At 44.5% G+C, this 18,720-nt stretch overlaps 1 protein-coding gene across 1 annotated transcript in view; it reads right to left on the bottom strand.

Annotated features, from left to right (window-relative positions):
- The window catches only part of LOC123759099 (maltase-glucoamylase), a 289,988-nt gene that overhangs the window by 188,747 nt on the left and 82,521 nt on the right, over nucleotides 1-18,720 (bottom strand). Inside the window, exon 23 of the mRNA XM_069324937.1 lies at nucleotides 12,486-12,559. Within this exon, the coding sequence (XP_069181038.1) occupies nucleotides 12,486-12,559 (74 nt within the window). The remainder of the gene's footprint in view (nucleotides 1-12,485; nucleotides 12,560-18,720) is intronic.

Raw genomic sequence — 18,720 nt, 5'->3', positions numbered from 1 at the left:
AGAGACTTATGAATAAGGAAAGGAGGAGGAAGGCGAGTCAGAGGTAAGATAACTTATCAGGATAAAGCGCCAATCTATTATGACTGTATTGTACTTGGAGGGAATCAGAATAAGATTTGGGATGGGTCGGGGAAAAAGGAATGGTGCTCAACCAATTTGATGGTTGGGGATTGAACGCCGACCAGCAAGAAGCAAGACCATCGCTCTACCGTCCAGAATTATCGACTGAAAAGTGTGAACCCAGTTTGCTCGCGACTAATACCCTGCATTAGTCGCTGGATTTGTGAGATCACAAATCCAGCACAATAGAACCAGGGAGATGAATGACAGGTAATATTGCTGGAACAAAATTTCCCGTAATCTTACAGATTTCCTTCCACGCATATGAGAGAGGTGTATGTCAACAGTAATGGTAAAGACACAGACACTAATCATGTTAATGTGTGTGGATGACTCTATGGGCCACTGCACTTGTCCTCTGAAACAGAATGATAAGTGTATCCTGGCAAGGGTGTCTCTTCTAGGCAACACTCCTACAGGCCACAAGGCTAGCAACACTGCAAACCAGGCCTGACGGGGCAATCTCTTTGAAACTTGTGAAATACTTAACAATTTAGAGGATGTTGATCGGGACAATTTCTTCAAAAGGTCAGAAGTAACACAAATAAGGAGCAACGGTTTCAAGCTAAATAAGTCACAATGTTAGTCTGAGAGCAGGAGATGTTTTTTAACCCACAGGCTTATAAACCCTTGGAAAAGTCTACCCGCCGATGCCGTAAATCCAAACACTCTGTTAAGTTTTAAAATCTACCTGGAAAAGACCAAGGCAAATTGGGAGAGGGACCTTCGACAAGCCGCCGGCTTCCTGTCCTCGTCGAGGCCACTAGGGTTAGTGGCCCTCGGGTAAATCATGCGTACAGCCCAAACACAGTTAAATTCCACCAAGGAACACACTCCCAAATGTTATTGGAGACGGAGAGGAACACAGCGGAGAGCAGCAGCTATTATGGTGTCATGAACAAGAAAGACACTGTCTCTAAGGGGTCTGAGTATGTGCAAATCGTTAGAGTGAGAATGTTCATCCTGATAGACATCAAAATATTTAGGCCATGTTGCGTGGGGCCAAACACATCATGATATGTAGTAGCGGTTGCAGGAAATGTGCCCACTCGATTATATGGATATCACATTGGATCTCCCAGAGGAGGCAAATGTACTAGTAGTAACAGTAGTTACTAGTAGTAGTAGTATTAAATAGTAGTTAATTGCATTAGTAACAATCAAATATCGAAGATACATTAAACATGCACCGCAAGTGCCGAGGCAGTCACCACTGGGGACACTGAGATTGACCCTCCCAAGCAAGAGACTGGGGGAAGGGAGAGAATCAGTAGGGAAGGCCAAGATGAAGTCTGGTCTGGACCAACCATAGCTGGAGCTTTGTAGCCTGATCTTTCATCGCAGTTGGACTTGAAGGGGGGGCTGTGGTTGCCACCTCATAAGCCTGAAAGAAGGGATAAGTTGGGTAGAAGACAACACTAAAGTAAGCAGAAATTGGGCTTCTCTGCCCTGCACCCCAACCCATCATAAAGGTCAACAGGGCTCCATGTTGTGCTTGTGCCCGTGTGCACAAGCACACGGGCAACCTCAGGTGTAAAAGGGACAATATACATGGGTCACCATTGACGAATCTGAAGAGTATCCCAGGGACTGATAGAGATATCAACCATTCAATGCTCACTTGACCCAATGTCTAAGTAGATGAGCCATGATTCAGGTGGGCCACACTGAACCTCCTATCTTACCCCTGCTACCCACTAAGGGGCATGTTGCTCCTGCACCTGCTCAGTAAGTTCAACAACCAGATGAAGTAACAATGGGAATGAACGGTTGTGCATGCACTTCAAACATACAAGTGTATATATCGCTTGTGCACCATCACAGCAGGCCTGAAAGGGGACCCACCTGTCACCAGGTAGCACACGAGGGCCTCCTTACCATGTCAAGGTTCAGCAAGGTTTTGCAACCAACTAACCATCACCATTTTCTTTCCATCCAATCAGAAAATATTCTGTGTATCTAAATAACTAGCAACAACCAAAAATGTAGTACTTACCAAAGAGTGCTTGCCTAACGTTGACTATGTGTGAGTGAGGTCACGTAAGAAAGAGGTAAGTAATTATCAAAAGAAGGCACCAAACAAGGAAGGCTATATAGTACCATCAAATGTGCAGAATAATCAGAGGGCGCTAAATATCACCAAGGATGACAATACGAGAACAAAAATGCCTAAGGCGAACGATATCAAAAGTATCCGATTCACCAAGAATTTTATCGAGGGACAAGTGACCGCGAGGGACAGTCGGAAAGCAAGACACACACTCGTCCAGGAAGTCAGGACATTCAACAAGGATATGCACGACCGTAAGAGGGACAATGCAATTTGGACAATAAGGACCAGAACCGCGCTCCATTAAGTGACCGTGAATTAAGCATGAATGACCAATACGCAACCTCGCCAGAGTCGTTTCCCATCGCCGGTTACAGTAGTAGTAAGAGGAAGGCCATGAGGACGTAAGAAAGAAATTATCAAAAGAAGGCACAAAGCCAGGAAGGATATATGGCACCATCAGATGTGCGGGATATTCATAGGGTGCTAAATATCACTAAGGATGCCATATATATGGCGTAATTAGGAGAAAACACTAAGCACTAAGCCAGTAAGACTATATAGCACTTACTTAGGATGCCAATATGAGAACAGAAGCAAATAAGGGTAACGAAATCAAGGGTATCCGATTCACCAAGAATTCTAGCGAGGGACAAGTGACCGCAAGGGAAGCTCGGGAAGCAAGACACACGCACATCCTGGACGTCAGGACATTCAACAAGGATATTAACGTCTGTAAGAGGGACAATGCAGTTTGGACAATAAGGTGCAGGGCGGCGCTCTATTAAATACCCTTGAGTTAAACGTGTATGGCCAATACATGACCTTGCCAAAGCCGTTTCTCACTACCGGTTACAGTAGTAGGAAGAAGGCAATGGGGACACACAACTCTTAAGATCAGGCAGTTTGTTACCAGTAACAGAAGACCAACTATCCTGCCAATGGGCACAGATTGAGGAATGAAAAACTGGGTAGAATTTGGAACAAGGAACACCTTTATGGCAGATGGGACAAGTGTGGATAGCTTCTTTAGCTGCAGCATTCACACGCTCATATAAGGACACACCAATATGGCTGGAGAACCAGCAAAACTATACTGTCTTAAATCTGCTAGAGATAAGAAACACAATTTTAAATTTCGACAACCACAGGATGGACTGGATTAAAGGACTCCAGAGCCATGAGGGCACTGCAAGAGTCAACTACAGTAACAAAGAAGGATTGACAGTGAGAATGCAGTTAGCGAAGAGCATGCAAAATAGCATAAAGTTCTGCTGGGAAGATGCTAGTCTCCAGAGGCAGGCGACACATAAAGGTGTGGCCAGGAAAAACAACAGTAGCCTACACCGTCTGCAGACTTAGACCCATCAGTGAAGACAGACATAGATTGGAGAGTGAAGAAAATGTTTAAGGGAAAAGGCGTTTCAGAACTGTAGTAGGGTGAAAAGCTTTAATCACGTGGGACGAGGTTTTACAAAACTTAGGAAGGGGGACCCTCAAGGATGGCAAGGACAGAACGACACGAGGAGAAATATTGGTAACACAAACCGAAAGAGAATCCTGTAGGCGAGACAACTGTACAGAAAGAGTTAGGTGGTGAAGGGGAAACCGAGACCACAGGAGGGGTAAAATTCAAAGCACGACATAGGAGAGTATGAGGGTGTTGAAAGAACTGTGCAAGGTAGCGAAGACAGTAGCAATCACGGCGATCCTGTAGAGACAGGACGCCAGTTTCAACATACAGGCTTAGGGTAGGAGTCGAACGATAGGCACAAAAGCTGAGGCGTTACCCAGTATGATGCAGAGCATCAAAATGGCGAAGAGTAGAAAGAGAAGCAAACGAGTAAGCAGGGCAACCATAGTCAAGTTTAGACAGTACGTGAGAGGAATATAAAGAGAGGAGCATGCGCCTATCCACTCCCAAAGAAGTATGTGACAAGACCTTAAGTAAGTTAAGCGCCTCAGAACATTCAACTCGGAGGTAAGAGTTATGTGGTGACCAAGACAAACGAGTGTCAAAGATTAACCCCAAAGACTCAGCACAATCTTTGTACACAAGGGGATGTCATAAACCGACGAAGGGGCAAGAACAACGATCTGCTTCTGAGTTAAAGTAAGAGCACAAGTTTTAATTACAGAGAACTTGAAGCCCATGATTGATGGCCCAAGACGACACAGCATCAATTACAAGTTAAAGCCGCCGTTGAAGGAAAGGTGAGTCATCACCTCGACAGCAAAGGGTAAGATCGTCGACATAGAGCGCCGAGAAGATGCCAGAGGGGAGGGAGGAAAGAAGATTATTGAGGGCAACCAGGAAAAGAGTAGTGCTCAGAACACTACTTTGGAGTACACTTTCGTATTGCCGAAAAGAGGCAGAGAGAGCGGTACCATGCCTCACTCTAAAGGAACGACTAGAGAGGAAGCTTTGTAGGAAGAGAGGGAAATTACCACGAAGGCCAAAAGAATGGAGTTGGGAAAGAAAATGGTATCTTACCAAGTGGTGTCATATGCCTCGTGCTGCGGCATTTGCAAAAGTCAAATTGAGAAGGGGAGAGGTGGTTGTAGTGTTCTAAGAACCACATCAGCCAGACATTGACCATATGTTCAAAGAGTTTGCAGACGCAAACCGTGAGGGCAATGGGGTGGAAGTCCTTATAGGATGTTCCTAGTGACCCCAGTTTCCGAATAGGAAGAACAACCGCCTCAAGCCAGTCTTCAGGGATTGACGACGCCTCCCAGATACGGTTATACAGATTCAGTAAATACTGAAACGCACATGGAGGGAGATGGCGAAGCATCTCATAATGAATGTCATCTGAGCCCGCTGCCGTAGAACCGCAGAGGGCCAGGGCAGACTGAAGTTCGGAGAGAGGGAAAGAGTAAGAGAAAGGATCGTTATAGGGAAGCCGGATATGAGTGCGAAAATATAAGGGACAAGATTCAAGGAGGGTCTTACAAATGAGGAAAAATGGAGGAAGATGAGAACCGGAGCTAACAATCAAAAAGAATTCAGAAGAGACAGAAGAAGAGAGGACAAATGGTTCAAGAAGGTGGACCCGGGTGTTTGTTAGAGAATCACCCCAGACGGTTGCCGACAGTTAAAATCACTCAACAGGAGCACAGGCTCTGGTAAGGAGTACAACAGAAGTTTAAGATCAGAAAGAGAAAGTGGGACATTGGGGGGGGGGGAGATAAGCGGAACAGACTGTATACTATTTACTCAAAGATATGGGCTGCAGAACACTAAATTGGCGACCGAAAAAGTAGAGGGACGAAGGGAATGTCAGTACGAATCAAGAGATCAGTGGAGTTATGGGCCCTAGCAAAAGCAGGAGGGGGAAAAAAAGAGGAAAAAACCACGGAAATGAATAGGACGAGCACCAAGCATCGATTCCTGGAGACAGACACAAAGTGGTGAAAACTGTGTTATCATAAGATGAAGTTCATGGAGGCTGGCATAAAATCCACGAATATTTCACTGAAGAATAGACATTGTCAAAATTAGAGAGAACAGAAACAAAGACAAAGAAAAAAACAAAGGCAAAGAAGAACACAGTATACTAAGTTAGATCAGGATCAGTGAAATCGGGTTACAGGTATAGGTAAATCTAGCAAGGATGATGGAGTCAAGGTAGTGGAAGGACAGATCAGAGGTGGACGGACAGAGTCCGGAGTGGAAAGAGGCATTGGAGAGGGGCGGCCAAGGGAATCAATGGGAGGGGGGAGGCAGAAACAGGGAAGCGCACCTCATCAAGGGCAGCAACCGGGAGAGAATCGAGGAACAAGGGAACCTCCATAGCTGGGGCAGGGGACTCGACCACCGAAATGGGAGGGGATGCCGGCACAGAGTTTTAATCGGAAGGTGGGGGAAGAAAGTGATGCCTTCTTACCTGCCGGGTAGGAAGAAGGAGAGGAGCCAGGCTTTCGTTTCTGACTTAAAGAGACAGGTGTGCCACCTACAAAGTACTGGGAGATAGCCTCCATAGTCTCAACAGGAGGAGGAGTATGGGAGCAATCAACATAAAGATTGCCGGCAGGAGGATGAACAACAGCCTAGACAGACAGGCGGCGTGGAGGGCTAAATAACATGGGAGGGTTGGGATGAAGAATCAGAGAGAGAAAGGAAAGGGAACACATGAGACAGGGCAGACCAGGAAGAAAGGAAGGATACATCTGACGGAGAACCAGGAAGAAGACCTTCTTGTTCAGAACGTAAAGGAGCAGGTGAGGTGGTGCGGGTGTCCGGGTCCAAGGCCTGGAACTGGTTGTGAAACCGAGAAAGGAGGAGAGACGAAACACAACACATGAGTATAAGACATGCTAGCGAAAGAGGGGAGACGGCGTATTTAGCGTCTAGCCTCAGGAAAAGACAAACAATCGTGATGTTTCAAATTAAAGACGGCTTCTTCATATTTATAGTGCATACATACACGGGAGAAGGTAGGGTGGGCGCAATTGATTGAATAAGCTTGGGAAGAACAGCACTCTGTCTTAGAGTGACCCGAGTTCCCGCACAAGGGGCATAGAGACACTGCACTTGTGCATATGACGGGGACCAAGCCCAAATTTCCATTTCCTAATGCAGAGTCTAGGAGAGGGACTGTACTCCTGAACAGAGCATCTGACACCACCAAGAATTATGGAAAGCAGAAGGGGCCTACTCTCAAAAGTGATCTTCACAACTTGAAGAGGTTGACAACGATGACCACGAGGGGGGGTTGAGTGAACGCATCAAACTGGAGGGTAGAATGGCCTTGGGCTTCAAAGATATGTTTTACATCCTCGTGGCAGTCTTTCAGGTCCCAATCATCAGTCGCAACATGGTGTGGGAGAATAACTGCCAACGCCGGCATTTAACTGGGTATTTTTGGAGATCCAAACAGTGGTCTCCCCAATATTGGACAATGAGGCTAAGCTGTCAGCTGCTTCCTGAGAAGAAGTAACAATAAAACGTGTACCAGAATGGGTGGGATTAAAAGAAACAAAGGTGTCCACCGAATCAACGAGGTGTTCATGGAGGAAGACATCCCAAGGACGTGTAGAATTCACATGGTTAAGATCAAAGTTCTTAGTCAACGTAGCAGGACCAAACAAGGCTTGGAAAGTAGTCGAACTGGAAGGAATCATGTGGGTATGTCTGCAAAGGGAATGGCGCTAAGCACCCCCCCCCCCCCCAGTAAAATGGGGGGTAAAAGGTTTAGTTGTCACAATAATAGAAGGAGCTGCTCCAGGTGATGAAATGGTCATCACTTAGGGCTTGGGGCTCAACGCTACCAAAGAAATGGAAAGGGAGCAGAGAGAGGTAGTCGGGAGGGTCAATGAAGCAGCTTGGTCTGGGCCCAATGTAGCAGGGGCAACAGAGCCTGGTCTTCCATCATAGTCCGACTCAGGGCCCTGGTCACCCACCCCACGAGCCTGGGGTAAGATAAGTCGGTTCAGTTTCCATACAGCATCACTTCTAAAAGTCTGGATTCTGGGGCCAAGCGATACCTCCTACCAGGGCAGCCAGGGAGGCCGAGCACTGGCCAGTGCAGAAACGGGTGTGTCGTCCCCAGCGGTGCTTCTCCTTTTAACAGGGGGAGTCCTACTGCTTCATACATTCTCCCACACTGGTACAGAGACCTCATCCTCCCTTACGCCCCAGTCTGGACACTCAACCATACACCAAGGGCAACCTCTCACGGGGTGGCCCCTCCAGCGGGAGGTCTGTTGACTCACAAGAACCCTACGTTGGTGTTCCTTAGCACATACAACATCCAAAGAAGGGGCCAATGTAACCCTCACCAGCCCCAAGGTGAGAGTACGTGAGTCCCCTTACTACGACAAGGTGACATTTTGAAGGGGTGGGAATTAGGTCAAACTCTTTTTATAGGCTCCGCCAACTAGCCTTGTGCGATCAATTGCTTTTTAATTAACCTTTTCTGTCGGTTGAATTCTTTGTTTAATGTAACTTTAAAGTTGTGCCTGGCGGCGGCTTCAACTGTATCATCTTTCAGTGCATTTCACTTGACCAGCCATACAAAGTATGAGTATTTCCTTACATTTCTTCAACTTATTTGCCTTTCCAGCTTCCACTTATGTCCTCTCGTCCTACTTTCTCTCAGTTTAAAGAGGCAGTCCTCGTCCACCTTGTCTGTTCCCTTAGGATTACCGCCTCAGTAACGGTGTGATCAACTTCATCATTAACAGTTTCAGCTAAAGCTTTTGTGTGATACATTGAACGTAAAAATGTGCCTATTTTCCTTTCTCTCCACCTTGACAATACTCTTAAGAACTTTTCAAATTCCTTGACGTAATTTCTTAATTTATGGAAACCAAGAATACCTGTACACTATAAAAGGCATTAAAAGCTCTCTAACCTTTTAAAATGCCATTAAATAAATCTGTGTTTGAAATTCGACATTTAGGAATTATTGCCAAACATCACTAGATACTGTGTAATCCGAGTCTTTAGTTAAGAGTGCATTCTCCATTATGTATACACATATGAATAAAGATTTTGGATCAGATTCCTAAAAAACTACATAAATTGCCTCCAGGTTTAAGGAATAGCCTTAAATAAACAATATGTTAAGGTACAGCTACCATCTCCCCCTTTCCCTGTACGTTATCTCCAGCAATATCTACCCGGGCTCCAGCCTGGAACACTGATCCATAATTAGTCGCCTCCAGCAGTAATTGGAGACCTGATTACGAAACGACTGGCGGAACATGTTTTCAGAGGAAACAGGTGCGCCAAGGCTTAAGATGAGTATTGGGATGAGGAGCGCTAAAGTCTGTTCAGCAAGAGTCAGAAGTCATCTACTCCTGTACCCTCCAGTGCACGAAAAAGCTATCGTTTCTCGTGCACTGAAGATCACATCCCCTTTAATATAGCCGGGGGCAATTGACAGAGCTATTTCCCGGGTGTTAATTTTCACGAGAGTAAGCAGAGAGGGAGGAGGGAGCAGGGAAGGAGGGAGTAAAGAGGAAAGGTCAGAATGAGAGAGGAAAAGAGGTAGGCAGGAAGGAGGGAGGTAGGGAAGGGACTGAGGGAGGGCGGGTGTGAAGGGCTGAAGGAGGTAGTGAGAGTTACATATAAATACCAATATATTGATGCAGCGGTAGAAATAAATATTTAGAAATACACTAAAAGAAAGAAAGAAAGAACTTGTGAAAGAAAGATAGGGAAAGAGAAGCAGTAAGGAATGAAGACACACTGGCCATGATAAGAGAAGCAGCCAATATAGAAACTCAAACTACACAACTATAATACACATCACACACACATGAAGAACACTTTACAATATGTACATATTACAGAAAGAAAAATACCAAAACAATTATGAAAAATCATATAGATAGCTATAAGAATTAAACTGCTGTATCATTGAATTGGAAATATGTAGTACGTTCGAAATATTGAATTATGGCATCACTCCCCTCTCGCCGTCTGGACAAACTATTCTCCCTTGTGAACGTTGGCGCAGAATATGCGTAAGTAATGGCTTAATTCATTGTCGGAATTTGTAATTAGGAAACACTGAAGCCTGAAATATGTGATAAATTAAACAAGAATATAATAGTGGGAGATGCCAGTTGTGGTAACCCGTTACTCTTCTGAGAGCTTGTAGTAACCCTTCTATCTGTTGATAGCTATATAAACGGATGTTTGATCGTTTGTCTGTGTCATAGGTTCGAGGCCAGTAGTTTGTATTTAGATTCGTGCAACTTTCCATGGTGATTTGCAATTATATGGAGAATGTCAGGGTGGATCAGTCTTCTCCCATGCCCCTCTTTAAGGATGATTCGTTCCTATTGCGACAATCAACGACTTCAATAGTCTGAAAGGGGGGGGGGGTGGTTTCTTTATTTTGTTTTCTGCAGACTGTTTACTTGTTTATCACAACGTTGCATCAAACTAGCAACAGTAACCGTAACGTCATCACCACATTGTGTTTGCATTCCATGTTCAGAGACACAGAACGGTACAGAGAATGGGACAGAGAAAGAGTGAGAAGGAGGGAGAGAGAGAATGGTAGGGCGAGAAGGAGGGAGGGAGAGTGAAAGTGAGAACTGGAGAGAGAATGGAAAGGAAGGAGGCAAGGAGATAGAGGCAGACAGGGACCTGGGCACCGCCCTGTAACTCTTGTAGTCAGTCTAGAAAAGATACATCTATTCCGAGTGTATTTGTGCCAAAGAATATGGATACCAAAAGGTGTGCGTGCCACACATCAGTGCGTATACATACAGTATACATGCTGGCTGGTCAGAAAACTACATTGTGGCAGCCTTAATAACCCTCCCGTGGTTGACAGGTCTTGGCCCCAACAGTAAAACTGTTGCATCATATTATATGTGCTTCTACAGCATTCCATTCTTCCTTATTTCCATAAGTGATAGTTGATTTTAGTTGAAGACTATGAGCATAGGTTAGAATCCATTACTGCAGTCAATTATATGCAGGTAAATGTGTGTGTGTGTGTGTGTGTGACGATATCAGAGCCATCTGGTGAGCACACCCGATCCCATTTTCTGTTCCCCCGGTGGAAAGTTGTGATCTTACCGACACCTGTGTAGTTTCCTTCTTACTATACAATCTTTACTCCCCAGAAGTAATGTGGAGGGCAGCGTGGTTGACCAGAGTCAGTACACCCAGGGCGGTCCTGACTACAAGACTTGTTCCAGTGGGAACACGTGGGCCGAGTCGGTGGAGACTGCTGCATTGTCTGTGATAACCAGTGAAGATTGGACTGACGTATTCCAGGATGGCCCAGTTGTGTTACTAGATGGAATTAACGTCTGTCTGGCCTGTAAGTTAAGGCTTTTTATAGGTGAAGCTTTTAGGGAAAGCCAGCCGCCGTGTCGCTGGAGGGCCAGCCGCCGCCGTGTCGCTGGAGGGCCAGCCGCCGCCGTGTCGCTGGAAGGCCAGCCGCCGCCGTGTCGCTGGAGGCCAGCCGCCGCCGTGTCGCTGGAGGCTCAAAGTAGTGTTTTGACACCGTGACGATACTGTGTAGGACTGGCCCATGATTTACTGAGAAAGATGGACTCGCCGGCGTGAGGACCACAGAAGACAGGCTCGGGGAAGGAACCTTGAGTGGTGTAGGATAAAAAATAGAAGTGGATTCGACGGGATAGAAGATCGCAGAAGTTCTTTTGTAGTGTCTCGTGTGAAAGTGACACCTTCGATGTTACGTGTTGCACATATGTAATAAGTGTATATAGTTAAGAAGTACACATGATGATGGTCGTGCTTAGTGTTGTCTACCCCCATTCCCTGTGGATAGACTATTACTGCCATCTCTTCATAACTTACTAGGACTCGGAGTTGAATCTGGTAAGAAAAGGCACTAAAGCCTCGTAGAAAGTTTGAATGGAGAGAACCCTGTTCCTGACTAAGTGAGGCCGTAACAATATGTCTCTGTTCAAACTTTGGACAAGTCTTTTACCTGAGGCAAATGTTCCCTCTAGTTTCCCCTTTACAAACGCGAGACTTCATCTTTTTTTATCTCTGATGACGCAAGAGAAATTGTTGAAAGTAAAGGAAAGATCAACTTTAGCCTCACATGTAACACAAGACAACCATACTGGTGTCTCATAACTATGCTGGTTAACCTCGGGTACATTTTCACATACACTCTCACTTTAAAAAAACAAAAAAACATCCATTGATCTAACAGTTACATACGTTCCTTTTATATGTTGGTCTAAAGTCCCTCGTTAGATCAATGGACGTTAGGTTCAACATTAGCTGCAGTAGTAACAGCAATAACAAAAGTGGTAAAGGTAGTAACGGTAGTATTCGTCGTAGTCACAGAAATAACCGTGTTTGTAAGCACGAGTGATTATCATGAATCACAAACTATATAAATTCTCTGTTTTAATTTCAAGTCTTGTTCAAGATGAGTTCTTTGGCACTCCGTCTCCTAGCTGGGTGTACTCGCTGCGTTCTCTCTCTCTCTCTCTCTCTCTCTCTCTCTCTCAGTTCCAGTGACTTTTATCCTATTTGCTCCTGAGGCTGTGGCTAGAGGCGGCTTACTCCACATTTTTATTTTTGTACCACCGACCTGCCAGCCACTCGATGCCAACATCTGGATGAAGCCCACTGGTTCATATTCACTTGCACGAGTCAGGTGCATTCACATGTCGTAATTTATCTCGATTGAAAACGGCTATCCCTATCCACCACCTATATTTCACTAAGTAATATGCATGCAGTGATCATATCCCCTCTGGTGCTTGGCGCTTCTAGAGTTATTAGATGTCGTTCATGTTACCCTTTATAACACTCTTAAGAACAATACCTCATGGGATGAGACAGCCAATCCTTACTTACCTTGCTTGACTGGTCCCAAACACAGTTCCTCGCCTTGCACAGTTGCTCAGTAACTGGTACAGTCTCGTCCCAATCTGGAAGTATGTAGGGGGGGGGGGGGAGGCGTGGTTAGAGAGTCTCAGAGTACCCGGCCATTAACAGCTAGGAATAATAATAATGAATAATAATGTCAATAAAAATAAGAGCTGTAATAATGATTCCAGTAACAATGAGAACAATGAGATATACAATGAACCCTCTGTGCAGTAACAAGGATGAGAGCAATCATAAAAGGAAAAATAACATTTAGCTCACTTATTTTTTTTAAAGTGATACTTGTAATCACGTGATACTTGGATATCACGTGATGATACCCCTTCACAACGTGATACTGACCATCACGTAACACTACTAACCACGTGACACTCATGGTCAAGTAACACTACTAACCAGAAGAGCAACTATGAGGTAGCACACTAGGCAACCTCTTCGAGGCAGTAGTGTAAATTTGGACATATCACGTGAATTTTTGGTTTTGGCAAAATAGGTAAATGGTCTACCCCATTAATGGTCTACTGCAGTAATACACAGTTTGGCTCTACTAATTTTTTGGAGCTTCACAGAGCCGTTTTTATTCCTGCGATCGATGCGATTAGTCCTCAATATTTCAAAATTTTATTTTGGTAAATGAATTGTATTGTCATACTTTTTTTTTCTTGTGGAGGCAACAAGAAAAGTTGCCTCCACAACTTTTGAGGAGGCAACAGTAAACGTTTTGGATTCGGGATCAATACATAATCTCATACTAACCTAACTTAATAACTTAACTTTGCCAAACAGACTGGAAAGTTGAGTCTTGGTATTAAACCACCTCTCCTGCTTAAAACTCTAGCGACTGACTGTTAGTTTGCTAACTTTGATATTTAAGAGGAGATAACATTGAGCTCTCTCTATATAGAATAAACTCAATACCACCACACGTGCACGCACACAAGGAATGTAGTGTTGTAGAGTGTAAGGAATCCTTCAGAACCTTGAAGTCTTACATATGTGAGGACCCAATCCTCACATGTGTAAGATCAATCCTGGAGTATGCGGCACCAGCATGGAGCCCGTACATTGACAAGCACAAGACGAAGCAGGAAAAAAATCAGAGGTATGCCACTAGGCAACTAAGAAGCATGAGTTATGAGGAAAGGCTGCGTGAACTGCACCTCACGTCGCTGGAAGACAGAAGAGCTCGGGGAGACATGATCACCACATACAACATTCTCAGGGGAATTGACAGGGTAGACAAGGATGAATTATTTAACACGGCTGGTACACGCACAGAGAACTTTTTCAGTGTCAGGGGAGTTAGTAAACTGAGTGTACTAGGAAGTGATGTGGTGGAGGCTGACTCCATTCACAGTTTCAAATGTAGGTAAGATAGAGCTCGTGAAATTCAGAATTCTTTACACCAATATCTTGAGGTTATCTTGAGATGATTTTGGGGCTTTTTTAGTGTCCCCGCAGCCCGGTCCTCGACCAGGCCTCCACCCCCAGGAAGCAGCCCGTGACAGCTGACTAACACCCAGGTACCTATTTTACTGCTAGGTAACAGGGGCATAGGGTGAAAGAAACTCTGCCCATTGTTTCTCGCCGGCGCCTGGGATCGAACCCAGGACCACAGGATCACAAGTCCCGCGTGCTGTCCGCTCGGCCGACCGGCTCCAAGGGAGCCGGTCGGCCGAGCTCCCTTCCAATAGATTGAAGATTGAGAGGCGGGACCAAAGAGCCAAAGCTCAACCCCCGCAAGCACAACTAGGTGAGTATACATACACGCGCGCGCGCACACACACACACACACGCACACACACGAGCAGAGCAAAGCTCAATCCCCGCAAAACACAACTAGGTGAACACACACACACACACACACACACACACACACACACACACACACACACACAGGAAAAGGTTCAAAGGTTTGCCACCAGACTAGTACCCGAGCTGAGAGGTATGAGCTACGAGGAGAGACTACGGGAATTAAACCTCACTTCGTTGGAAGACAGAAGAGTTAGGGGGGACATGATCACCACATTCAAGGTCCTCAAGGGAATCGACAGGGTTGATAAAGACAGGCTGTTTAACACAAGGGGCACACGCACTAGGGGACACAGGTGGAAACTGAGTGCCCAAATGAGCCACAGAGATATTAGAAAGAACTTTTTTAGTGTCAGAGTGGTTGACAAATGGAATGCATTAGGAGGTGATGTGGTGGAGGCTGACTCCATACACAGTTCCAAGTGTAGATATGATAGAGCCCAATAGGCTCAGGAACCTGTACACCTGTTGATTGACAGTTAAGAGGCGGGACCAAAGAGCCAGAGCTCAACTCCCGCAAGCACAACTAGGTGAGTACAACTAGGTGAGTACACAGTCTATGGAAAGATAGACTGGGAGAATGGGGACCCACATGGTGGTGCAGATACATAGAGAGCTAAACTCTTGGAAGTGGCAAAAAGCAACTTTCTGAGCCAGCATGTCAAGGAATCGACAAGAGTGAGAGGCAATGATGAACCAGCTAGACTCGACTTGATATTCACCCTGAATGAGTCGGAAATAAGGGAAGTCAAAGTTGAAGCCCCCATAGGAATGAGTGACCACAGTGTAATGACCTTTGAGTACTTGGTGGAGATAGGGGATAACCTATCCAAGGATGGGATCGGAGGGAAAAAGACTAAGTTACCGAAGAGGAAAATATGACAAGATGAGGAACTTCCTAAGGGGAATACCATGGGAAACAAACCTTAGAGACAAGAATGTGCAGGACATGATGGATTTTGTCACCCAGAAGTGCCAGGAAGCTGCAGACAGGTTTATCCCCGTCCAAAAAGAGAAAAACTAAAAAAAACAGAAAACCCATGGTTCAACCAGGAATGCAAGGTAGCGAAGCAACTGAGTAAGAGAACATGGAGAAACTGCAGAAATTACAGAACACCGGAGAGCAGGGAGAGATACCAGAAGGCCAGAAATGAGTACCTCTGAGTGAGGAGGGAAGCAGAGAGACAGTTTGAAAATGACATAGCGAGTAAAGCCAAGACCCAACCAAAGCTGCTCCACAGCCACATCAGGAGGAAAATAGCAGCGAAGGAACAAGTGATGAAACTGAGAAAAGGGAAGAACAGATACAGAGAATGACAAGGAGGTGTGTGAAGAACTCAACAACAGATTCCAGGAGGTCTTCACAATAGAACAAGGAGAAGCCCCTGCACTAAATGAGGAGGAGGCAAACCAAGCAACCTTGTAGGAATTTGACCTCACCAGTGATGAGGTCAAAAGGTGTCTGCTGGAGCTGGATGTGACAAAGTCTGTTGGGCCTGATAGAATCTCACTAGATGCTAAAGGAAGGTGCAGAAGCACTAAGTATGCCACTCTCTATGGTGTATAACAGGTCACTGGAAACAGGAGAATTACCAGAAAGTTGGAAGATAGCTAACGTAGTCCCAATATACAAGAAGGGTGACAGGCAAGAGGCACTGAACTACAGGCCAGTGTCCCTAACTTGTATACCATGCAAGGTGATGGAGAAGATCGTGAGGAAAAGGCTCGTAGAGCATCTGGAGGGAAATAACTTTGTAACACACCACCAACATGGGTTCAGGGATGGTAAATCGTGCCTCACAGGTTTAATAGAATTCTATGACCAGGCAACAAAAATTAGGCAGGAAAGAGAAGGGTGGGCCGACTGCATCTTCCTAGACTGCCAGAAATCCTTTGACAAATTACCCTATAAAAGGCTGTTAAGAAAATTGGAGCAACAGGCAAGAGTAAAAGGGAAGGTGCTCCAGTGGATAAAGGAGTACTTAAGCAACAGGAAACAGCGAGTAACAGTGAGGGGGGAGACATCAGAGTGGCGAGATGTCACCAGCGGAGTCCCACAGGGCTCAGTACTTGTCCCCATCCTGTTTCTAATATATGTAAACGATCTTCCGGAGGGTATAGACTTGTTCCTCTCAATGTTTGCTGATGATGCAAAAATTATGAGAAAAATCAAGACGGATGAAGATAAACAGAGACTACAGGATGACCTGGACAAACTGGAAAAATGATCTAGAAAATGGCTGCTAAAGTTCAACTAAGGAAAGTGTTAGGTAATGAAACTTCATTACCTTACACTTCTTCATTAGGAAGAAGGGAGCAGAAGGCTGAACACAAGGTATCATCTGGGAGGTGAAATCCTGCAAGAGTCAAATAGAGATAAAGATCTGGAGGTTGATATCACACCGAACCTGTCTCCAGAGGCCCACATTAAAAGAATATCATCAGCGGCATATGCTAGACTGGCCAACATTAGAACTTCCTTTAGAAACTTGCGTAAGGAATCGTTCAGGACCCTGTATACCACTTATGTAAGATCAATCCTGGAGTATGCAGCTCCAGCCTGGAGTCCATACCTAGTTAAATACAAGGCAAAGTTAAAGAAGATTCGAAGGTATGCCATCAAATTAGTCCCAGAACTGAGAGGTATGAGCAACGAGGAAAGGCTACGGGAACTAAACGTCACGGCCCTGGAAGACAGAAGAGTTTTCGACACACTACCAGTAATCTGGGGCAGGATTACTAAGAAGTGCTGCTTGTAATTCTGGCCCAGTAATCTGGGCCAGGATTACTAAGAAGTACTGCTTATAATTCTGGCCCAGTAATCTGGGCCAGGATTACTAAGAAGTACTGCTTATAATTCTGGCCCTTTAATCTGGGCCAAGAATTACAAGCAACCTGTACACGTTTTCTCAATCTATTGTAGATTTGTTTATATTTTCAAGGAAATGGGAAGGGACCCTCAACAAGCCGCTGGCTTGCTGTCCTCATCAAGGCCACTAGTGTTAGTGGCCGTCGGGTAAATTAGGTATTCATTAAGCAGTTTATGAGCATCAAAACTTCCAAATTAAATATTATTATTGTTATAAGGAGTCTCCTGGTGCTTCAGAGCTCGTAAAGTTATTAATATATGTAAGCAAAGTCGCCCAAGATTAAGAAAAAAAATGGTACAAGTTCCAATACTCTTTCACAAAAGCTGTCGGCTCTGATACACAACCTATCCAACATGAACCTTAGTCCTGGCTTTGTTGCTGTTGACTTTTCCCTTTCACAGTACATACTCTAATGTCCCAACTTTCATAACAAACGTGATCTGACGTAAGCTTTGTTCCTTCTAGACTCTCTCTCTCTCTCCTTTCCTACTCTTCTCTTACCTTCTCTTTCTCTCTCTTCGCCATTTGGCCTCCTGCAGTTTTTCTTTATTTTGTATTTTCTTATATATATAAGTAAACGCTATAAATATAAGAAAAAGTTATAAATATATCTTTTTCTTATATATATAACTTTCTTATATTTTATAACGTTTTCTTATATTTATACCTTATTCCCACGTCCTTCTTCTTTCCCTTACTTATAACCTTTAGTATATTTTGCCCTATTCTATTAATTCTTACCCATCATAGCACTCTCTTATCTATCATCTCGTTATCAGATTTTTGTCTTGAGTGCCTAATCTTCAGCCATGTTATTGTGACTCATCTCCTGTATTGTGTACCAATGGTGCGTCTAAAAGAATTCATCGCACTATATAAAAAGTACATAATGAACCAGCATCAAAATTCAAAAAATTCAAAATTCAAATGTTCATTCAGGTAAAGTACAAACATACAAGAGAAGATATAAAAATTGATAGATTTATAGATAGAGTTAGTACATACAATGCCTAAAGCCACTATTACGCAAAGCGTTTCGGGCAGTTAGAGATCAGATCAGCTAGAGATCTAAGTGCAGAGCTGCGTGTATGTCACGCTGCTCTATTATTGCATGCAAGCATAACTTTACCCAGGGCAGGAAAGTATTTAAAAACCTCTACAGTGAATATTTCATAAAACCTCAAAAGTTCACTTGTCACTGTGTTCTTGCCTGCAAACCTGCACAATTTTACACTACACACAGAAATCATAATAACATGATACATCAGATGAACAAACCCACAAGGGCCGTGGCCTCCATGGCCACGAATTCGATTCGAACCCTCATCACGGCCCTTGTGGATTTGTTCAGCTGCATAATTTTCTTTTTCACTTTAATTAGGAAGAAAGATTTTATTAGCAAGACACAGCGAGGATATTAAATATTTGCTCATGTGTATTTAGCTATTTGTGCAAAACCCACGAGTTAACAGTTAACGTATATGTAAAAGGTAAATATAGCAAAGGTCTGAGCATTATGT

Source organism: Procambarus clarkii, chromosome 15 (genome assembly GCF_040958095.1).
Source record: "Procambarus clarkii isolate CNS0578487 chromosome 15, FALCON_Pclarkii_2.0, whole genome shotgun sequence".
NCBI lineage: Eukaryota > Metazoa > Arthropoda > Malacostraca > Decapoda > Cambaridae > Procambarus > Procambarus clarkii.
Note: the sequence above shows the minus strand (reverse complement) of the source record. Positions and strands in the feature narration are given on the sequence as shown.